The sequence below is a fragment of the Poecile atricapillus genome, chromosome 1 (genome assembly GCF_030490865.1).
Source record: "Poecile atricapillus isolate bPoeAtr1 chromosome 1, bPoeAtr1.hap1, whole genome shotgun sequence".
NCBI classification, from domain to species: domain Eukaryota; kingdom Metazoa; phylum Chordata; class Aves; order Passeriformes; family Paridae; genus Poecile; species Poecile atricapillus.
The window spans coordinates 151324125-151349182 of record NC_081249.1 but is presented as its reverse complement, the minus strand read 5'-3'; the positions used below and the strand labels follow the sequence as shown (position 1 = coordinate 151349182).

At 35.2% G+C, this 25058-nt stretch overlaps 1 protein-coding gene across 1 annotated transcript in view; it reads right to left on the bottom strand.

Annotated features, from left to right (window-relative positions):
• The window catches only part of LOC131585035 (outer dense fiber protein 3-like), a 103159-nt gene extending 78413 nt beyond the window's left edge, over positions 1–24746 (bottom strand). Inside the window, exons 1-4 of the mRNA XM_058850751.1 lie at positions 24711–24746; positions 23209–23370; positions 22397–22447; positions 10204–10294 (exon numbers count right to left, since the gene is read on the bottom strand). Of these exons, the coding sequence (XP_058706734.1) occupies positions 10204–10294; positions 22397–22447; positions 23209–23370; positions 24711–24746 (340 nt within the window). The remainder of the gene's footprint in view (positions 1–10203; positions 10295–22396; positions 22448–23208; positions 23371–24710) is intronic.
• Between the last annotated feature and the right edge of the window lie 312 nt (positions 24747–25058).

The window sequence follows — 25058 nt, the reverse complement described above, 5'->3', positions numbered from 1 at the left end:
CAAAAACTTCAACACACACTAAAATGCATAGGTCAACAGCCTAGACAAGGGACAGTCCAGAACTACAAGCCTACTTCTCAGGCAGCACTGTAAAAGAAATTTTAATTGGTATAGCACTTCAATACCTGGTTTCATGAAGCAACCCTCAAGGTAAATACACAAACCACATGACTGAAAAACATGATACTGCCTTAATCTATTATATTTTTGTAATGTTTCTTGTGAGATGGGATGTTTTGTTTTTGAAAAAATGTTTTGAACTCCCTGGGTGACAGATGATTTAAAATTAGGCAGGGATGTATTCACTTGTATGAAAGCAATAAGAGTCATTATTATGTCCTTGGAAACTCAGCTAAGATGTTTACTCTCAGGAAAAAGAAGTATTTGGAGGTCAAAAGGACCTCTAGAAAATGACCCAGGCAAAACACTTCAGCTAACAGTGTACTTCTTCAAGCACTTCCTCAAACTCGCTGAACTGTTGCATAACACAACAAAAATACTCTTTAATGATTTGCAGAATAGCACACTTAGGATGTATTCTCAAACTGTAATTAAACACATTTTTTACTAAATTAAAACCCAAATCCTAAAAGGCAAAATGTTCTCAGAAGTCACTGATGGTACTTAAATTAGTCACTAAATATGTAAACCACAATAAATGGAATAAAGTCTAAAACTACAAGTCAGTCAATAGCAAATGACTGAAGTTTTTATAGTTTTGTGTTGAAGGTCTCAGAATTTTAGGGACACTACAGAAGTGATAACTTATCAGTACAAAGTACTAGCATTTTGTAAAAGGAATTCATTTTCAGGGGAAGAGTGAAATCATTAATTCAGGCTTAGTAAATATTTTCATACTCAGTTTATTTTTATAAAGAGTTAGATTCAGACATTTCAGAAGGCTGATGCTTGGATCCTTCTTTAACACTACCTTTGTGCCTTACTGTATTTTCAGCTTCTTTTCGCTATATATGACTTCATATCTTTAAGCAGTGAATGATTTGTACTCACTTTTCCCTTAGCTTCCCACAGCCACTTTTTTAAATGCTTTACTATTTCTTCCAATTGCCTCTCAAGCAAGACCATTCTGCAGTAATTCTTCCTTCCTGTTATTCTCAAAACTCATACTTCCACTGTTGTGTCCCTTCCCTACCTTCCTACCTCAAGATTCTCAGTGAATTGTTCTTTTTACTTTCAATGCTCATGTCTCGCTGATGTAAATTCTTTCCTTGCTCTTCAACTCTTGATTTTTAGTTCTTTCATAATCTCAGAAAGTCACATAATAATGCAACAACTTGTGATTTGGTATTCCCCTATAGGTCAAATTTAGGTTTTCCTACACCAGGACACACATTTGTAACAATTAAGAATCTTGTGCTTTGATATGTTTAGCTGTAATTCTCTCAGAAGGCTTATTCCTTATACACATTCTTTTAAATGCAGACTGTACTTGCTTTTAACTGAGCTCTGAAATTTCAGTAGTTTGTAAAATATAATGGTCTATTCCTGTAAGAGGCACATTAAATGAGATGTTGTTGCCCGTCCTTGTATACAAAAAAAAAAAAAAAGACTTGCACATAATAACAAAAGGACATTGTTTGCAAAAATATTTTGAAAACTGTGGCAATATCAGATTTTATAGAGAAATTAATATTTAATGTCCTGTAACAAATTAAGGAAAGTATAATACCTTTTTTAAAAATCTTTGTTAGTATTTCATTTCAGGCAAATCTATTTTTGAGATAATAACTCGTTTCTCTGTACTAAATACAGAAAGCAATCTGGAAAAAAAATAGTGTAAACATGCTAAAACTTAAATCTACTGACCTCCCATTTAATTCTTGGTACACGGAAAACAGTGGATAGTTCTGATACAGCACCTGATTGATATTTCCAGGGTGTGAAAACCTCCACCGTGAGATTAGGCTGATATTGCATATTCAAACACATACAATGATATATTTGTCATTGCTATTGACCTTTATCTCTCCAGTTTCCTGACAACCTTCTACAGTTATTGACATTACAAATACCAGCGACAACGTGCAGGGCAAAGTATAACCTTTCATTTACCTTCATGTCCCTCAAATGACTCACATAGCTAGTTTCAACAAAAGCTGCAAACAATGATACTGTTGATTTTTTTTTCTTAACTTGCTAAAATGTTTTCCATTTTCCTCTTGTTCTCTGAAAATCATGCCAATAACTCACTACAAAGGAAACGATTTCAAATGAATACAGGTAATTAGAAGTGTCAAGAAATCAGCAGAGTAGGGTGTCTGCCATCATTTCTGGGAAAGAGTGCCAGATTCCCTTTCAAAAAGATCTTTGTCATTTTTTAATAGAAGGTAATTAATGTAGAATACAGTAAAGTGTACAGGATCCCAGTCACTTGTCTTTCTTTCCTTAGAAATGGGACCATAAAGATGTTTTGATTTCTAGAAACAATCTTCTGAGTTTATTTAAAAATTACTTTTAATTACAAGCATATTCTTTTTGGTACTTTCATTATTTTAAAAGCAAGAAGAGGTAGAATTTGGAAAGGGTGAAAAGATGTCTTCCTTTAAAAATTCCAGAGCTAAGTAGTTTGTTTAGAAAGTGACAGGATGATTTCACATAACAGTATCCACTGAGAAGAACACTAAAACCAGACCCGAACGTGGAAATCTATCCACTTGTAGCTCAACATTCAACCCATCCAAATACAGAAAGGCATTGAAACATCAGTGCTTTTGTAATGAAAATTACAGATATTCAACTTGCTGCATGTTATATACTAGTGGTAACAAAAACAATTATTTTGTCATTTTTATAACCATACCTCTGACAGACCAATGCAAATCATCTTAAGGTGTAGAGAATTAAAGATTTCAAACAAAATTGTGCACCTTACTATTTATTCTGAAATCTCAAAAAAACCCAAAGAATCATGGAATATGCTGAGTTGGAAGGGACCCACAAGGATCATAAAGGCCAGCTCCTGGCCCTGCACAGGACACCTCAAGAGTCACACCCTGTGCCTGAGAGCACTGTCCGAACACTTCTTGAACTCTGTCATGGTTGGTGCTGGGACCACTGCCCTGGGGAGCCTATTCCAATACCTGACCACTCTTTGGTTAAAAATCTTCTCCTAATACCCAGCCTAAACTTCCTCTGACTCAACTCCATGCTGTTCTCTCGGGTCCTGTCACTGTATGCCAGAGAGAAGAGATCAGGCTCTCCCCCTCCTCTTGCCCTCATGAGGAAGTATTAGCTCCCCATAGTCTGCTCTCCTCCAGGCTGAACAGACAAAGTGACCTCAGCTGCTCCTTGTATGCCTTCCTCTGAAGGCCCTTCAGCATCTTCTTAGCCCTGCTTTGGATGCTTTCTAGCACCTTGATATCCTTTTTTTACTGTGGCGTCCCAAACTGTACATGGGACTTGGGGTGACTCCACATTAATGCAGAGCAGAGCAGGACAATCACATCCTTTGATCTGCTGGCGATGCTGTGTCTGCTGCACCCCAGGATGCAGTTGATTCCTGGCTGCCAGGACAAAATGTTTTTTAAAAGATTTGTACAGAAAAACAGAAAGTCAAATCATTATACTGCACTGAGATCAGTAACTTCACCTCATGAGGAGTTAAAGCCTTGTGACAAAACAACTCACCTTAATAAAAAGTATCTCACAATGCATCTAATCAACTGCATAATCCTAGTATACTACTAATATGAACAGATGTTCTTTGCTGTCACAAAATTATCCAGAACTTTTCCAATTCCAGTATTTTCCTTATTTCCCTTCATGTTTCTGGCAATATAATTGTCATTCCTGATCCTTGATAACACAAAGAAATAACCCTTGAATTAAGAGAGTAAAATATTTCCTTTCTTTTCTGTTTCATTAAGATGAACATCTAGAGGGCCTCAAATTTATATTTGTATTGATACAATGAGGTATAGCAATACAGAAATTTTATTTTAGACAAAAGACCATGTGTACAGAATATGATTAAGCATTTTGAAATACAGACATCAGAACTTTTTTCTTAATGAAAAAAGGTCTTAAAAATCTGGGAGACTGGTAACAAAGCACAGTGTATGTACGAAGGAATATCACAAATTTTAACTTTGCATTTCCATCTGTATGTTCAGTAATAGAAGAAATTTATAATAACATTTACTAACACTATTTATTTGTGTTACAGTGAGGTCATCCATTTGGATTTTAAGGCAAATAGACATCTAAAAGGAAGATGCTGACAACCTTCTGATTTATGTAAATCAAGCCTAACACATTTCATAGTCTGCATGTCACTGCCAACAGGAATTAAAAACTAGTAACAAACATAAACAGCTCTCTGCTTTGTGGTTCAGAAAATAGTTGATAGAACTTCGGGCAGAAATTTCCAGTCTCCAGTTTACATCTTTTCTTCAAGCAATATTTCCTACTGCACATGTAGTTTCACAACTTTAGGTGCTTTCTCATTGGGAGTCACTTGTGCTGTGTGCTAAAATCAATGGAAAGACGTTCACAAATTCCAGTGAGCATGATACTATTTTCCACAGCAATAAAATTCAGAAGAGGTGCTACAAGAAATCATAAAGGTTTGTTGCCCACTCTAAAGCTCTGAAGAATGAGAGTTGGGGAACCACTCTTCATCAGATTTAATCTGTGTTTCTAACTCCCTTGAGCAAGTGTGGCAAAGGCTGGAAAGAGTAGACCTGTAAATGTATTTTAATGTTAAGAGGGAGTTGAACCTTTGATATTGGGACGAATCTGGCAAAGTAGCAAAATGCTATTTCAGATCAAGGCATTGCAGAGAACCGTACTTGAGTATTATATTTGCTATATAGCAGTACACTATTAAAAATGCTGATCACAGTTAAGGCAAAACAGTTGAAGCCTGTAAATAAAAAAACAGTTTTGTCCTAAGAAGACATGAAATTACATAGAATAGCCAGACAATACTTCTGTCAACTTAAAATTCATTATCTCCTATTTTTTTCTCAAAACAGGTTAAAAATTGCAGTTAGCTTATTGCTGGACTAAATGCAATAACACAACAAAATTATCTTGGAAAATATGGTAAAAAGCAACTATCCATATATCACATAAATCTATGGATAACACGCAATTTCTTAAAAGCACCAAAATGAGCAGACAGCCTAGCAAGTTGTCTCTTACAGCCATAGCTTTGCAATGAGCCATAAAGTAATCCTAAACAGCATAGCCATCACAGGTGTTAATGGAAATCAATCAGTATTGGTCTGGTCTAGAACATTCCTCTAACATCTATAAAATCAGGTGCAAGTTCAGCTCTCTATTTTGAAATGTCCAAAATGTGTGATCTAACACTAAGCAATTGCTTATCCAGAGCAGTTGTTGCAAGCTCTCTGTGCTTGAACAACCCCACTGTGTGTAAGACAGCAGCTCTCGGAATTTAATGCATTAACAGCATTGAAACATTTCAAAATTAGACATAGCTGGACATGAGAGTTGGAAGTGTCTGTTTCAGGGAATGGGAATCACCACTGGCTTTGTAACAGGTAGCAATGGAACCTAGACAAATTCAGAGTTGGTTTCCTGACACATCAGGTGAATATCTCGCTGTGGAACTCCGTAATCTGTCTGCTGGACTAATTAGCAGTCAAATAGCTCACAGAGAAGCAAGAAAAGCTACTCCCATTCATGGCACTAGCTATGAAGTTGAGCTTCCCGCATTTGGGAAATGGCTGACACAGATTAAATACTCTTATTTAAACAGACAGCAGGAAAACACAAACCCCTGGTCAACAGGCAACTGAATATTTAAAGGCCTCTGTTATTTTGGTAGAAAATTCTGCCCTGGGCTTAAAAAAAATAATCTGTCATAAATTCCATTACAGTGGATATATTTGAGAAAAAGTTTCTGCTGAATTCCATTTCTGTTCCAATAGGTTGTTTTGGTTTACAAAAACACATTTAGTCCAAGTAAGAAAAATAAGAAAATAACACAACAACAAGCCATGAAAGTCAAAACTAGCTCTATTCCTATTATTCTACTTATCTCTGTGTATAATGAAAACAGTAACTGGAGCTGGGCTGAAATTTATACACACACAATAGGCTCTGCACCCATTGACATTCTCTCAAATTCTTGTCCATTCTTTACTTAGAGCAGAGAATACAAAAATATTTTTATTTTAATTGAGAATTTTTAAATATAGGAAAACAATTTTATTTTGAAAATAAGTATGTAATGCAAGTCAAATAGTTTATAATTATGGCAAAGTGTATGAATTTATGCTCTTTTTTAGCTTACTAAGCTAAGTATTTAAAAGAAAAGAAATATTATATGGACTATGTACAACAAAGTTATGTAATCAATTATGTGGAATAGTATACTAGGATTTATACTTCAAGTAGGCTCTTTTTCACCCTAATAGATTTCTTTAATTACTAGCAAAAATACCAGTGGTTGTTTTTTTGCCATCTACAAGCATAGAGAAATAAACTTGACAGAGCTGGAATTGTGTGTTAAGCCTGCAACTTTTGTTTTCAATTATAGTACACACTTGATAAATAGAAAGGAAAAAGCCTGTATTTTATGATAAAAAATAAACACAGTGATCATTTAGTTATGATGATTTCCCTGCCAGCTTGAAGAGTCTCATTCATGTGCAAAAATCAGTGAGTTTTGTAACAATAACTTATCTTCTTTCACCAAAAAACCAGGCTTTTTCAAGAAATCTATATCAATATTTTGTAGCTCAAGCATATTAAAATAACATCAATATTTAGAACCTGCATGACACAAAAAGAGTGGTTGGTCACAATGATGTGGGTGTCCTTCATATTGTTTATATTCATGCATCCCACTGGGTCAGTTACTTGTTGAAGGATGACAAATAAATTAAACAGGAAGCTGTTTTAAATTGGCATTGGATGAAATTGGCTTTGGATGTTGCCTCGAAAGTTTTCCTAATTTGCTTGCTATATAAGAACAGATTTCACTGTAGCAGAGTTCAGCATAGTAGTAAATGGTTTCCTCTTCTGTGTAAGTGTGCACACGCATGCAGACAGCCCAATACCATGTTGGTAGAACAAAAAACTGCAATATTAACAGCCATAAGGCAATGTAGCTTAGTAGTGGTTGTCCTATTTGCCCTTTGGGCAAGGTGCAGGAGCATTTGGAATATCAATATAGTTGAAAAACACCCTTCAACCTATCGCATGCCCATTTTTATCAAAGCCAGTATTTTGAAGACAAGAGAAGGAAATAATCCCTGAAGTGACCAACAAGTTCTATAGATTCACCTGATTTAAACCAATGTGGAAAAATTCAAGCATTTTTACTTATTCAGTGAGGACACCTCTTTTTTGAAATTTACAATAAATTATGTGTGTACTGTTTCCTTTAATAAAAATATAATTATTAATATATAGCATGTAATAATAAGATTAATAGCTAATAAAATAATAAAATCTAATTGTAAGTTTAAACAATAATAAATAACATTAAAAACATAAGTTAATTTCTTAAAGTGAGTTTTGAAAAGGAGTTACTGAAACTGTGTTAGCAATTTCAGTTGCTGAGGTACCTAAACAATTCACTATGAATACAAAACTATGTCAGAAGCATCTTCCCATTCACATCAGCAGCAAGACTGGTCCCTGCTATAATATTCTAAAAAATATCAATCATTGCCTTGTTAATTCCAGAAAATGCAGGCACAAAATATTGCCACTTAGTATCACCAAGAAATTTTAGTTTCCCTAGATATTGTATTTATTTCAAATTTAATAACTAATTTTGCAACTGCTCCTTGCTATAGCTTTCACATTTCCTCAAGCAACTGATGTGTAAATTCCTGTGAGAAGATATAAAATCTTTAACTAGGTAGGACTAGAGATATGAACACTGAATTTAGAATTAGCAGCAGAACAAGATTTAGAACAATACTGGAATATCTGAATCAGTGTGGCATCTAGGAAGATCTTACCAGTGGTCTCTGGCTCTTCATGAGTACTAAGGAATTATCTCCCCCATTTACCTCAAACTGTGATAGAATTAATCACATGATTAAGGGAGATCTGTGAATTGCCTTGTACATGTACATTCTCAGGACCTTTTTGCAGGAAATTGGGAAGTTTGATTTCTTTCAGGTTTGCATTTTTGCTTTTATGAACTGAAATCTAAAGAATATTTATTTTATTAAAACCAGAATAAATTCAAGCCTATACACTTTCATATACCATTTTAACCTAGAAACACTCAAAATACCATATACCTAGAAACACTCAAAATTAAACCAAACTTCTCAATGGTATTCCAATTTTATTATATTTTACTCAGGATCTATGCTCACAGTTTTTCTCAGATTAAATGAGGGTAAGGCTTCTTTTCAGCAGGATAACTGCAATACAGTGATACAGTCCAAAGCAATAGAATTATCAAAAGAAAAAATTAGTATTGTTAAGAAACAGTTAATTAATGTTTTAGCTCTATTTTGGCCTTAAATCTAAATGTTAAACTTATGCTAAATGTGAAACGTATCCATGTCCCAATACAGATTTGTTGATTGCAAATAGACAGGCCAGATATATTTGTCTCTTCTCCCACATCCTCTTACACTAAAAAAAACAGCCTATTCAATGGAACAACAGACACTAAATACATGTAGAACAAAAGGGCCATGAAGAAAGAAGGAAGGAATGTAAGATTTTCATTATGAACAAACACAACAGAAAAAAAGTCCTGGGAAATCCCATTATTCTTTTGGAAGTGTACAGCTTATAGCAATATAGCCTAATGGATGAGAAGGATGAAGTTCCCCAAACTTCATGTAAAAATAAATGTGGTAATAATTTGAAGAGTAGAAAAAGGAAACTGCTGCCTACAGAATTCATTACTCCAGGTAAGTAGACCATTGTGCTTTAACATTTGTGCAGCAAAGCCCATAAAAAATTTCATCCACATTCTATCAAAATTGTCAAATAACAAATTCTGGATCACATAACTTTTTTCCCACTTAAAATCTATGTAACATTGATATTTTTTGTATTAACATAATTGCTATGCAGTATAGTAAATGTGACTCATTTTAATGCTATATCAATATGTCTGACCTCATAATAAATATTATGGTCCTGGTCTTTAAATGCAGAACAGTGATGCTTGGGTCAATGGCATATTAATTGGAGTCAACTACTTTCATGAATTGTTAATTAATTACTTTTGTTTTGTAATGTAGCACATTATACTAGTTATCAAAGAAAAAGCAAAAGAACTTTTCTTCCACAAGACAGAAGAATAACATTTAATTGCTGACCCAAAATAGAGATAATCCACATTGTTTCAATTGCATAGATGCTAGTAGGAGCCTTCTTAAATATTACTATTAAGATACTTTAGGTAAGAATACTAAGAATGTTTTGTAGTATGGTTAGACAGCTTGAGAGTTGACACACAAGTAAGTGAGTTCAAGCTCTTTATTTCAGGACTTTTCATGTGACCAGAGCTGTCTCCAGTAGCCAGGTTCTAGGTGCAGATCTACAAAACTTGTATTACTTAAAGATAAAATTGTATTTTACAAGTATGCAGGCTAAACTGTTGTAGAACTTGTTGACACTGAAGTTTACTTGATACTATACGCATCATACAAACAAGAAAAAAAGAATGCAGACAGTGCTCCTGTATAAAAAGAATCATACTGTCTACTTCCCTACAAGAGCTCAGAATCACTTAAGAAGAAAAGACTAATAAGATCATCAAATACAACTATTATTCCAGCACTGCCAAGTCCACCACTAAACCATGTCCCTAAGTAGCATGTCTACACGTCTTCAATACCTTCAGGGACGGTGACTCAACCTGTACAAGTTGTTCCAATGCTTGATAATCCCTTCTGTAAAAGAATTGCTCCTAATACCCAATCTAAGTGTCCCTGGGACAACTTGAAGCTGTTTTCTCTGGTTCTGACACTTGTTACCTGGTAGAAGAGACTAACGCCCACCTCACTACACTCCCCTTCAAGGTAGTCGTAGAGAGCAATTAAGGCTCCCCCTTGAGCCTTCTTTTCTCTGGCTAAACACCTGCAGCTCCCTCAGCTTCTCATATGAACTCTGCTCCAGACCCTTTCCCAGATCTGTTGCCTTTCTCTGGACACACACCAGCCCCTCAATGTCCTTCCTGCAGTGAGGGGCCCAATACTGAACACAGGATTCGAGATGTCACCTCACCAATGCAGAGTCTAGGAGGACAATCGCTGCCCTGGTCCTGCTGGCCACCATTGTTGATACAGACCAGGATGTCATCGACCTTCTTGGCTACCTGGGCACAGAACCGTGTCCAGCTGGCCGTTGACCAGCACTGCCAGGTTCTTCTCCATCAGGCAGCTTTCCAGGTAAGCAGACCGCTGTGCTTTAACATCTGTACAGCTAAGCCCATAATCTTCTCCACATACTTTCAGAATTATTAAATAATAAATTCTGGACCACTCTTCCCCCAGCCAGCAGCACTGTCCCATTAGCACTGCCTGGGATTGCTGTGATCCAAGTGCAGGACCCGGCACTGGGCCTTGTTACATCTCACATGATTGGCCTCACCCCATCAATCCAGTCTGTCCAAATCCCTCTGCAGAGCCTTCCTATCTTCCAGCAGATCAACACTTCTGCCCAACTGGGTGTCACCTGCAAACTCACTGAGGGTGCACTTAATCCCCTTGTCCAGATTGTTAATAAGGATATTAAACAGAACTGGCTCCAATACTGAGCCCTTGGGAACACCACTTGTGACTGGCTACCAGCTGGATTTGACTCCATTCAGCACCAATCTCTGTGTTTAGCCATCCAGCCAGTTTCTGTTTACTATGTTCTACTGTCCTTACATACTTTCTTTCCCTTTATTAAAACCCACAGTAGAGCACATTCTATAGCTAAAGCATTTTATATTTTCCCAAATTGCTATAAGCATATTGTCTTTAATGCCATCATACCCCTCTGTATCAATACATGGCTAATATTGTTCTCATCAACGGTAGAATAATTCCCATATTTCATTCCAATTCAGTTAGTTTTGCATTGTTTACTCACAATTCAGGAGACAAGACCATTTGGGACAAATTTGCTTCAGATTTAGCTGGCCTAACTGAATGCCTGGAAATTTTCAGTATCAGTATTTTTGTTATATTTACCATACAAAGTTTGGTGTAACAGCTGTGCTATTTTCACATTTCACATATTAACAGTATGATTACAATTGTTTCGTATGCAGTGATAAAAGCACAAACATTTTATCATCATCAAGCCATTTAAGAGGACTCAAGGTTGCCCACAATTATTTTAAATTCCTTATTTTCATTATTTAATGGGGCAATTTTAAAAAGGATGAAAAAGCTTCCAAAATATAAGAAATATAGCTTATAGGACTTGCCCAACAGGTAACTACTACTTGTCCAACAGGTAACTACTTGGCTAAACAGCCTCTGAACACCCTATCTCATTATTCCTCAGACTTGGTTGAGTGCAACCTTCCTGTACCGAAAACTTACAATTAGAAGATTCACTGATACTGCTGAAGCAGGAATCCCTTCCTGTTTATCTGTCAGGACTGCAATTTCTCAAAGGTTTCTGAAGATCCCCAGTTTAGTTATCAGTCAATTTTATTACAGTTCTAAGTTAACATGATGGTAATACAGAATAACAAGAAACAGGGTGTGTGGAAGGAACACATTTAACAGAATAATATCTTCCAGAGATATTACATTCATAAGTTCAGCACATATGATTCTGGCACAGTTTTTTGTCAAAACAGGCAGTGAATAATATAAAACAAAATACATTTATAGGAAGATTTTGGTGTCATGAAACGGGTCGACATCAATTTTGGACAATAGTCCCTTTTCACATAAAGGGGACCATAACATATATAAAAATATTAGCTTTCAATGGGAAGTATTTTGAAAACGATGTTAAGGTCAGGGACAGAAACACTCAGCTAACAAGACTCAAATTCATTTTGACTCCTTCTAAAACTGCAAGCTAGTGGAATATTTTTGTTTAGATTTTCAGCAAAACAGCTCAATTTGACAGACATTTTCATCCAGCTGTAAGTTTAAGAAAAATTAAACTAACCCAAACCAGGGTGTCTAAAAATTGTTGTGAAAATTAACTGCAGTGGTCACTACTGTTTTGTGAAAATGCGTTACTCAACTAAAATATTAGAAGTATTTTATGGTTGTTGAGTTATCCTTCTGTTCAGTCAGATTACATGCATTCAATAATTTTAGAAAATCATGTGGACAAAAGGAATTAAAATGAAAATGTATATTTATGACTAATATAAGGTTTTTCAGACAGTAACTTGGAAGTGTCTTACTGTATCCTGTTTGGTTTTTTTAAACTAGGAAACAAGACACATCAGACAGAGTGAAGAAAGAAAATCTATTCCATTAGCAACACACTATCCAATCACAGCACATCTGCTTTTCTTCTGTGGTGATAAGGATGCACAGATGTTTTTTAATATCCATAAACCAATATGCTAACTATAAAAACAAAGGAACACATACAATATACTGCCAGTAATTCTATTAATCTAAGGTAAAAACAAAGATGAAACCAGAATGAATCGGTTCCTTAAAACAAACTTCTTTCTACTTATAAATCAGAGTACTAAAGAGAAATAAATACATATGTATCCTAGTGATCTAACACCCATCCCAAGCTAGCCCCATCTTGTGTCACTGCCTAAGTCATGCAAATTACACCAGAACTGCCAGTTGACTAAGATTAATGACACTGCGCCAGCTTCTTTGTTTCTCTCTGCAGCCGTTTAGTGTGAAATACTATCCAAAAACATTATCTATCCTCTATTAATCCCACAAATTTGTTCACACCATGCACATTGTTTAGGGCAATTTACAACAGGAACATACTGAGCACAATTGCATTTAATTACTTGGGTTCTAATTACATTCATTAAAGGCTAATAAAATAAATGAAACAGCTTTAAAAGCTTCTGCAAAACACATGGGTCTTGTCTCCCTCATGAAGCATGCTATAGAGGTTTGATGTGAAACATAGATTTCAACATATATGTCTGCCTATTATGTATCTCTAATATCCACAAAGACATAATGCATATTTATTTATTTATTTATAAACCATACGCACTTCAATTCTGAATGATCCTGAATAGTGCTGATATTAGGTATATTACTGGTCATGATGATGCCAGGCACCCCAAACTACTTTTTAATGTAGTATGTGGAGGTGAAGGAATATCAGTTTTAGCATTCTAAACCAATTAATTTAACTCTTTCCATCTCTACTGTAGAGTTATTCCCCCGTCTTCTCTCATATCTGCATTATAAAAGTACAAACTGACATCAGAAAGAGAGTATGACAGCAAGAAACAGAAGAAAAGAGCAGGGAAAACCACACTACTTTTTTGGTGTACATTCTTAAAAATATTTTTTAAGGTTAATTTCTAACATTTATCTGAGGATCTGAATTTTTTCTCAGTAGCTATTTACATTAAAGAACACATTTTGCACACTAGGCAGTCTAAATAAATCCCCCATGGTGGTTAAAAACACAGCCTGTTAATAACACAATTTCCTAATTCTTATGTTTTTATGCTATTTCCATTGTGCTTAGAATGCAGTTTATGGCAAAAGACTGAGCCTGGAACATGCAGTTGACAACGGTGCCAGAGAGAATTCAGCCCTGGATATTTAGAAGAAAGTGCTTATGGTGAGCTTTGCAATTATGACTGCTCATTGTTCTTGGATTTACAAGAAGATGATCCTAGTAATCAGTGAAAGAAATAAAGTTCTGGTTTATCTTCATAAACCTTATACTATGTATGTGTGTGGTCTTAACTGAAGAACCAACTTGGCACACTTGGTAATTTAAAACTCCTAAGTATTGTGCATCATAAATACAATGGTAATCAAACATGTCTCCCAACAATTAAAAAGTATACAAACTTACACAAGCTATGTTTTATGAAGAAATTCAAACAAAAATTAGAAAGAAAATCAGCCCTGAGGATTAACCTGCAAGTACTGTAGAATTTTAATAAATGTTTTTAAGTGCCATGAAACATTCAGAGATTTGGTACAGATTCTGTGAAGTAAATCAGGTCCATCCACCCAATGTATCTTCCTCTTATAATTTAAAAAAATTCCCTAGCTAGAAACTTGTTAATTTATAAATATTTTAACGGTTTCTGTAATTTTAGTCCATTGCTGACAAAATAAATATATTTTACCTTAAAATAAAATATAAACCAGTATTTCTGTTTGGAGTATGTTTCATAAGAAGCAGGCTGTGCTGGCACAGCACTTCAGGCAGTTTAACTGAGAGCAATAAATTGACAATGGCTATATGCACCATTTTAGAAAGTCCACCTTAAAATTATATAACTTTGCCACATACACATCTCAAGCAGTTTCTTATTATGAGTACAGGATCAATTCCTTTTGCAAACTATTTAAAGAGCAGACATTTAAAGAAATCATATGAATCCCTCATTCAGATATATAAACCCCTCATTCGTGAATCAACATTTGCTTTGGAGAAGGGAGGAGGGGCACCCATCCTGCACAACAAAGCAGCAGCTCAATACAGCTGCCATCTGGCTTCCTCCTGCAGTTCACTTCCCATAGCAAACAAGATCCACAGTTTAAGGAGTGTTGGGGAAGGGAGAGGGGCTGCAGTTTTAACTTTACAGCTTTATGATGAGGCATTTTTCCACTCTATAAAAACCCCTCTTAATATAGGAGAATGGAAGGCTCAGGAAATTGTTACTAGGATAGAAAGCCTTTCACTTCTGTGTTTCTGGTTCAGATTCACACCAACTCTGTTAAGAGTAACCATATATAACTGCTACCTAAAAGAGTTTTTAATGAAATGAGTTAGCTGATCACAGTACAATACCTAGTGAGCATGCATCCATATCACTAAAAACACCAAATACATGAAACTCTTTCCTCCTCAGTGTGAAGGAATTGCTCCTCACCAGTAGCAGCTGACAACATCAAGGCATAAAACAAACTATTTTAACTACAGCAGAAGGAAGAATGCTAAAAGCTCGACACAGGGAAGAATCTGCTGTGTGGTATGTTGTTTCTGCTAAAGTTCATAAAAGCACAAATTTGTCAATTTTCACATAATGTGCTAATGTCTATAGTCTTTACCTTACGCACAAGTGAGGGAAATTTAAGAATCTAACTGTTTAGCTTTACATTTGTAGTGGAGCAGCTAAAGAGAAACTAATGGCCATGAAATCTCTACTTTTCTTACTGTTGTCTTATACTCTGAATTCACCATTTTGCTACATTTGAAAAATAGTAATAAACCCAAAGACTCAGGCTGTGTGCTCTGGTGGTTCTGTCAAAGAAAGATAAATATATGCTGAAGCAATGATAAAGGTGCTGGTTTAAGCAGTAATATAAAGTCTAACAGTTTACTTGTTGCAAACAGTCCTTTCCCAATAAATTATCGTTAATAACAATGAAATCCCTAAAAGGTTTCATTGACCTCACTGGAGCTTTTTTTATTCCTTCAGTGAGATCTGGTTTTATACACATTACTGTTGAGGTATTCAACGTGATATACAGACAGTTCACAGCATAATGAAAAGTGAGACAATTTCTTCCCACATCTAAAAAGCAGTATCCAGTTTACAGTCAAAGTAAAATAAACTTAAAAATTAAACTTGCATGTTATTGGCAAGGTCAAATGCTGTTCCAATACCATACAGCTGAATGGATAATATCCATTAAGGCTGGTCAGTGAAAAACACCAACAAAATTAATAAATAGAACCCAAAAGCTAATGACCTCAATCCCTAGCAGCCCCTTGACCCTTATTACTACAGCTGCCTGGTGTAGGAAAGGATTAAAAGGGGCTAGAAATCACTGGGTTAACATACAAGGGTCCAGAAATTTGACCCTGGTTACTTACAACACATATCCTCTACTAAAAATGAGTCTATGAGGAGAATTAGAAACAGGGCTAGCAAAGGTCAGCTTGAGTGCAGATAAACTAGGAAAACGGGGGCTTGAAAGGCAAAAAGGTTTTATTTCTCCCACAGCACTTTGCTGTAATCAAGATGGTCTAAGGACAGAAGCAGGAGTAGGGCAGCTGGCATTGTTGAATATCCCAGATAAACTTTTAGAACGCATAAACTTTCCTCACGTCTTAATCAAAAGCAGCAGCTTTCATAGCTAAATAAAAGAACAACTACTCACCATTACATATGTAGCACCAAGTCCATACTTCATTAGACATATGAATAACAGTCTCATCATCATGGACGTACTCATTAATTGAAATCGTGCATTCAATAATCGTAACTCTTTTCAAACTGCCCCTGAAATACTCCTAGTATCCTTTCTAGGTACTCAGGTCAAAATCAAAGATGGTAATCTACAAGCTAATACACACAAAACCCCACAATTTACAAACTTATTTCCATAAATCTGCAACCATCTGATACAAACACATACACAAACAAATAGACACACACACACACACACACACACACACACACTCTCACATTGGGCAACTTTAGATGCCATACCATCCACCCTGAAAAAAATCTTGTCATACCATCCACAGAACCATTAACTATCCAAAGAAGGCTTTTATTAAAAGGTACACCTCTACAAAAAGATTGTGTTTATTTGAAAGAGATACCTGAGCCCCACAGAGGGAATTATAGCTGTCAAATAAAATTGTACTTGGCACTTAAAGAGAAAATCACAAACCAATTATAAGCAATTCCAGAAGATGTCATTTTAGAGATATTTTCCAAGAACCACCTTGGTGTTCTAACAGTCTCTAGCCTCAGAAACCTCACTATCAGGAACATCCTAGGTACCCAAAGATGCTGAATGAATGAAGACCATATGTGAGCACAAAACGTAAAATCTCTCTTATTACTGTAGCAAATAATCACTTCACAGAACCACCACTATCTTTCAATTCTACAACTGCATTTTCAGGAATATAAACAGTTTATCCCAGTAACTTGCCATAGCAAGACCTATGATCAGTGTAAAACTACTCAGAGTGAACAGACACACTCTAGAGGGAATTAAGTACCCATATGTGAATACCTCTCAATAGTCACTCCTTTTCTGATCTTTCATTCTGTCCTCTCTTGGCTCACACATTATGCCCCTATGGTCAGGTGAAAACTAGAAACACCTTTCAAATTCTGGTAAGCAAAACCTGCAACTCTACTGGATGCCAAATAACGTGGATGCTGGCGAGTGGTTTTATAGCACACTTTAATCTCCCTTCCTTCTCTCTCAGACTAACCAGTGTTTCACATGCAACAACCAACTTTTTTCCCTACAGATAAGTGCCTGTCTTCCTCTCCTGTTCTCCCCCAGCCCCATATTATCCTGTCTCTTTCACAAGTACCAACTGCTTTTCTTTCAAAGACGGCGGAATTGATGCATGTCTGCTATCTCTGAGCAACTGTTCTCAACTTTTATTTTGCTGCTATTTCTATTTCACACATGGAAGAGAGACTTCTGTGCCTGTAAGCATAACTTTTTCAAATATTTCAATTGGTGTAATAAAAGATAATACAGACAGACCTCTCCCTGTATTTCTTTAAAGTCAAAGCCTGTTGAAAACCAAAGCAAAAATGTGAGACAATAGGTAAAACATGGCATTATAAAACTTCAGGTTCATTCTACTTTCAAAATTCTGAAAATTAAAGAGCAATTTTCAATATTTTAAAGAATTTTTAAAGCATAACCAGTTAGATTTTAAATGCTATGCCTATAGCTCTAAATAATTAACAATGTTTAATTAATTTGTTTCCTGGAAAACAAAGGAAGCCAGTTTTTATCACAGATAAATTCACTGAACATGAATGAAGAAATAATTCCTGAAGATGATGTCATGATTCACACACAACAGAGAACTCAGGATTTGGACAAGCGTAAGAAGACACAATGTTGGGTCAACTGTATTGTCTACATTTCTCATCATTAGTTGCTTGCATAAAACAAACCAAATACTATAAAAGAAGTCATTTTTGAACCATCCGTGGACCTAAGCAATTACAATAAGATTCTGTTTCAATGAGGGTAGGTGAAAAACCATGCAGTAGAAAAAGAAGTTCAAAGCCCTCTGTGCTTTACCTGGGAAATTGTTTGTGATATTTATGAAAGAGTGTTGAATGGTGTTTATCTATTGAAAAAGAGAAAAAAAGACTGAAACAATAAAAACATAACAAGCTACAACTAAGAAACCAAGGTGTTGGTCTTGCTAAAACAGGGATGAAAGAGTCTAGTCTCACAGTAACTTAGGTAACCACATCTAAAAACCTTTACATAAACTTATTAAACTTTGTAGGGGAAACTATCTGGTTCTTTGTTCCATCTATCCATAACACAGCTGTAATATCGCATTTTATAAGCAGAAACAATTTTCAGTTCATGTTTTATAATAGCCCAGTTTATGACAAATTGCTCTTTTGATTGCTCTGTCCTTTACTTTAGAGAATGTCTTTCTCCTGCCTTGTGGATGTTCATGTTTTCATGAGTAACCACTGTAGCACCTCATAGTCTCTGTTTTAGTTGACTAGGCAATCTAAGCTCTTCAGTTTCCTTGAGGTTTACTTTATTCCATTTAGTTGCACCCATCTCAGCTGAACTCATCTCTATTAAAAGCAGATAACCAGAAATGCACCACAGTATTCTAGGTGACGTTCAGACATATGAAACTCTTGTACAATGGATTTAACACTTACCTGACTTAACTATGAATACATCAGACCCACAAGAACCCCCAGCTCTTTACATGTTCACAGTGAAAAAAGTGTAATTTATAGCAGAAATTGCTGTTATTTTCACCTCATATTACAGACTTTCATTCCATTTTGTATTACTACCTGCTTCAAGGTTACCCAGCAGTAAGGTATTTTTGCGTGAAATCTTATCTCCTGTCTGCTCTAACACCTACTATTTTTTTAGCATGTTTTGTTTTGCCAGTGTCATTAATGGAAATATTAAATCTGATAGTTCCCTGAAACATTCCTTGAAGAACACTGTTTCAGCATCTGATATTTTCTTTTTCAATAACATCTGTCGTCTCACTACACATTTTTTAATCTTAATTTACAAATGCCTTTATTAGTCTACACATTAAGATCAACATCTTAGCCTATAAATTTAGTGACAGGACAATGAAAAAAGATCACCCATCACAAATATGTAACTGGATTCTGACATTAGCAGTACCATTTGTTCTCCATTCTGTATCTGGAAAGTTAATTTCCCATGCTTACAAAAGTCCTAGTAGGGTTTCTCTCACTAATAATATTTCAGGAATCTGAATGTATCTAATATATCTAAAATATACTAGACCCCTGAGTGTTCTTCCAGTAGGATCTGTTTAAAAGCTCTTCTGTAAGTGAAGCAGCATTGCAACTCTAAAAGACAAAGGTAGGCATATTTTGCTCTTTAAAGCACAGCATAGCAGTAATACAACGCTTTTCAAAAACCTAACAAAAACATGTACATCTTCTTGGCTTAAGAAGATAAAAAACATGTATCTCTCTGAACTAGAATAACTTTGAAGCAAAAAAAATGCGTATTGGGGTAAATACTGCCACAGTATTAGTATGTACTAATGCATGATCCATTGTAACAGATAAAAAACCACACACAATACTCTTCCAAATTGCCTGCAACTAAGATGAAGAGCAATACACTTCCACTTTTTCTGCAAAGAAAACCAGAGCAGATTCTTCAAGAGCAAATCAATCAATTTTTCTAATTCCAGTAAGAATCTAACTTGGTAAAAGGCCTAAAAGATTTATAGTTAAAAAGATATTTTTAAAGTAATAAATAATAACAAAATAAGGAATATTCTACTGCTGTATCAGCAGCAAAATGCACACACAAATCCAGAGAACCTGAAAGCTGAAGTACTGAGTTTAAAACCCTACCAGGAAGCTTTTGGATCATTGGATTTTTGGACCAAATCCCACAGACATTCTTGGACCAAGTCCCATGGGCTGTTAGAATAAAGTAAAAACCTCCACACTTAATCATACAGAACAATGGAATGGGTCTCATTTTTTCAGTTCATATTAACTCCACAATGAAGTCACAGAAATGAAGAGCTAACTAGCTGTTACTGGGTGAATCAGTATTGAAATATACTAGAATGCACAATTACCTATTTTACCGTTGATTAAACCAAAAGGTTTTAAGGAAAGAAAGAAAGAAACACACAGATGTTTCTTCCTTGGTTTACTTTTGTTTCTACTGATGCATGGCCAAAACAACAATAAAAAATAATATATCTTCTCCCCATTTTCCACTAGAGCTGGAAAAGTTCCTTGCCATTCCCAAGCTGTGTCTATTTCACAGTTTTGTAGCTTTGTACCAATTTCAAACACGTTGAAACTCTGAATCTTATATGATGCTAAAATGTAGTTAATAAGAATTTGTTTTTGAGTTAACACGGTAACAGTCTCTCTAAAAGAATGTTGCATCTACACTCCAAAATTGTCCCAGAATGGCCCTCCACACTTCTGATTTTAAATCCATTTCTAAATGAAGCAAAATATGCTGTTTGTCTTTATTGGACTAGATCATACATTAATACTATGTACATTTCACTGTGCTGAACTCCTAAAATTCAGTGTTACTGTACTTAGCAATGGTGAATACTTCTATAAGCACCACAAAAATACCTTATTTTGAAGCTGGTGTACAGGTACTGCTGTTAAAATATGACTTGGGTTCAAAGCCATTAATCCAAACCAGACTGTAGCATACCTGTGATGTCCAACAAGCACTAACTGGTAACATTTCCCAATTATAAACTTCATTCTTATGAAAGTAGCAAATGAAGACGTGGAAGTGGATGAGATCTCATTTTGGATAAGACGCTAGTCCTTGTTAAAATGTTATTACTGCAGAGCTGGTTATACATCATCATTGATATAACAATAACAGATGTCTTACTTGTGCATTCCATTTCTGCCTGCCTTTCAGCTATGATTTTACAACTTGTAAAGGATTAGAAAAAATTGCCAAAGGATTTACAAGAGACTTCTGCAGTATTATTTAGAAGACAAGTGTCATATTGTTTTTACAAACTCGTCAACTAACATAACTCTCATTTGAAGGACTATATCATGTTTTACTTTCCTAGTCTGTGCAATTATTGATTACGGGCTAAGTTTATCAGTAAAGATTACTACATATGGTAACAGTGACAGCTAAGACCTAGTGTTAACTATGAGGATACTGCCTAAGAACACTCACACTTGCACAGAAATGCATATAAGGAACAGTATTATATTCTCCCAAGGTTTTTATGAATTACGCTTTGATTAGTTATTCTAGAGTTTAAAATAGTAGGGGGATTGATTTGAAGCACTTTCCTCTTCATTGTTCTTTCTTTTACTTAAATAAACAAGAAGATTATAATTACTATTTTAAACTTCCTTAACTAAGGAAGTGTAACTCATGTTTCACTGTCAAGAATAATGACTATAATGGGAGTAAACAGATGACCAAAAATATGCAAAAAGTTTTGATTTGCATATTTTTGGTTTAAAAATATGGTTTATTTTCTCTGGTGTGATAGCATCCTTCCCATTATATTTTTTCTTTGTAGTTGTGAAATAAAAACTACATTAACACTAATCTGTAAGGCTTCACTACTGTATATTGAAACTGTGGAAGAAAAATAACTTGTTTTTTGCATATTTTATTTTCCCCTAAAAAACTTGACCTAAATTTTGGCATGGAGGTTAATGTCACGATTCAGACAAGGCTTAACTTTTCAAAGGTACTCTTAGAAAAGCCTTGTGGCATGTAAAAGACACATTAGCACAGGTGTAAAGTTATTTACTCCAATTAATTATCAGCCTGCATTGTAGCTAGAAAATAAGGAACAGCTCTCCAGTTCCCAAATGAGCACTCTGAAATAACTAATAAAAATGCTGAAGCCCTAGCATTTAACATTGAACCATGAATGCTACAAATAATCATGCCAGAAATTTTAATTTTTGCCCCAAATACTTAGTATTATCTCACTGGAAGCTTTCTTCTTCTGAGGACTGCATATTAAATTCTTAATCTATTTACATTTTCAGTTTCAGTTTCCAAAATCAAATGTCATGCAAAATCTTTGAGATGTTGTTCTTGAATTATTTTTTACCAAAGCTACATAAACTCCATTCCCATTCAGTAACTAACTCACATTTATGGCAACACATATGGGTACAGAAATCACACACACAGAAACCATATCTGAGGTAGTCAGGGGAAGCCACATAACAAAGCTTGCTAGATTAGCCCTGCAAAGTAAAATAGAACACTGATAAATGTACCACCACACTGCCACAGCAATGTGCTTTCTGGACCCAAGCTGGACTCACCTTGACCAGCTGAAGGCACAGAAAGAGCAGCTCATATTCATTTGTATCACTCTGTATAAATAAGAAAGTACAATTCACTTCATTACACAGTTTTCATAATATTCTACCTTTTTCCCCTAAAAATGACTTCATTGGTTTAAAAATTCCTAGTAATGTAAATTCTGAATGTCACTTAGATGTGGTAAATCAAAGATGCATAAAAATTTAATCAGTTTCCATCTTTAGAAATTAGGCCTAGTTGGCACACCAAACATCATGACCAGAAAAAAAAATCAGTTTAAAGATAAGGGCTGTCATGTATAGATAGTATGCAATATTTTTACAAGAAAGGCAAGCATTCTATCCGCTGACAGTATATAAGTCTTTCTTTGACATCTCTAATAAGTGGGAAAAAAGGATGAAAAGGCTAGTTCTGGGAGTCATCAGTTGCAACTATATGATGACTATATACAGCACTACTCACAACTCAAATCAAAACTTCCATTGTTTAAAGGCTGAAAAGGACTTTATGAGACTATATATCAAACACTGAAGACTTTATTTTCCTTCATTATTATTTATTTATTTTCTGTAGGCAGTGTGCAATGTACACCGCTTTAAATACATTGGTGTGCATAAAAATTAGTTTCAAGGTAGAAGGAAATTTATCCTTCCAACTGGTGAAAAGTGTCCACAAGATACAGGAAAGACTTCTATGTGACCACTGTATTTCTGTAGAAGTTTCCAGTGCAGAGAAAATGTTAAGGTCAGCTGAGATTCGGCTACAACATTACTGCCACCTACTACAAGGAGTACTCCAGAGTCAGCCTCACCAGTGCTGCTGGGCAGAGAGGAGAAGCCTCCAATCTGCTGACAACGATACTATTGGCCATTTTTGCCATGAGGGTGCATTGCTGGCTCACAGTCAGCTTGCTGTCCACCAGGGCCCCAACAATCTTCTCAGCAAAGCTGCTTTCAAGATACATAGATTTAGCCTGGTTACAAAAGAAAATGCTTAAAGAAGACCTTTGAAGAACATCAGCAACACATTTAGTGTTTAGAACCTTAATGAACTTCATCTGTTTAGCTTCTCAAAGAAAAGTTTAAGAGATGATCTGAGCAGCAACACTGACTTTATATTGATATATTTACCATTTAACCTACCAAAATCAGGAAAACAAGATACAGCAATAAATAAGATAAAAATACAGCTATACAAGCTCAAATCAGGCTACTTACAATAGACACTAAAAGTAATTAACCACAAAGAATTTAGTAAGAGTCTGTATTTCTGGATGACTTTAAATTAAGATATATTTTTGGGTACCATATTGTCTCAAAATGATGCCTGCTAATACAGGTGCTAAATTATAAACAGCAATTAATGAATGAAATACCTAAAATATATATTAAGCAAGAAATCAGACTAAGTGATCATGGTGACTTTCCTTCCAGCCTTGAATCAGAAAAAACACTTAAATGTGTCAGCAAATTAGATTAGCTTTTAAACTCATTTTGAATGCAACTGCTTGAAGAGAAACATGAGAATTAGGCTTTACATAATACTATCAGATACTATCAAATACATTGTTTACAATACTAGAACACTAAAAATGAAAATCGTAAACTCGTTTTCAAAAATACATTTTTTTCTTAAATGTCACCATCTAGTAAGCTCTTTTATTGCTTTGAGCAGTCTCATCAACTTACCTTGAAAGACAGCCATGCAACATGGCAGTAGTCTACATTTTAACTTACCCTTAGGGACTACTTAACCTCTTGTTTTAGTTTTCCTAGAACACAGCAACAGTAAGGATAACCAAGAAATGATATATATGTCATAACTATGTAAAGGTCAACAAGGTTTAAACACATTGGGTTCTACTCATAAATATTTGACTAATAGGAGTGTATTTTTCATCTTGAACCCTAAGATTGGCATTTCAGTATGCAGCAAATTATTCTGACTGAACATGTACAATACATGGTTCCCAAGTTGAATTTCTCCAGATATGTGCCTGAATGCCAATGTCAAAAATCAAGGACTGGCAATAATTCTTCTCTTAACCATTCCTTACATTATAAAGATAATTGACTACATCAGCACAAGTCATATAACGTGCCCGATTCTGATCCTGCTTACATCAGCATTAAATGATTCTGGATTCACACTAGAGTAATTCAGAGCCTGGTTTCATACAACTCATTACCAACCAAGTGGAAGCTTCATTAAGTTTGTAGATCAGAAAGAGCAAACTAGTTTTATTACAGGGGAACAGGTGACCTCGTTCAGGTCTGCCTAAATTTAGGCACCCTATATTGCCTCTTCACATACCCTTGAAGCAACTGGCTTTAGCGCTACTGTACACATCCGTATAATAGAAATACACTCAAAAGCTTTCCTCCCTGACAAAATTAAAACAACAACCAAGGAAAAAGAAAAAAAAAAAAAGCCCAAAACAAAAAGCACCAGTAATCCAGAAAAATCTTTTTCTAATTAAAAATTGCTTTGATATGCAATGAAGTAATTAATGGCTACCTACTTACTACTCTATGGAATCACATACTTTTATATTTCAATTATTTAATGTCTCATACATCTGTATCATGTAGCTGTATCATCTCTCTTAATTCTTGAACTGAAAAACAACAGATCTGAACAAGTAGCCATGTGATTTCAAAG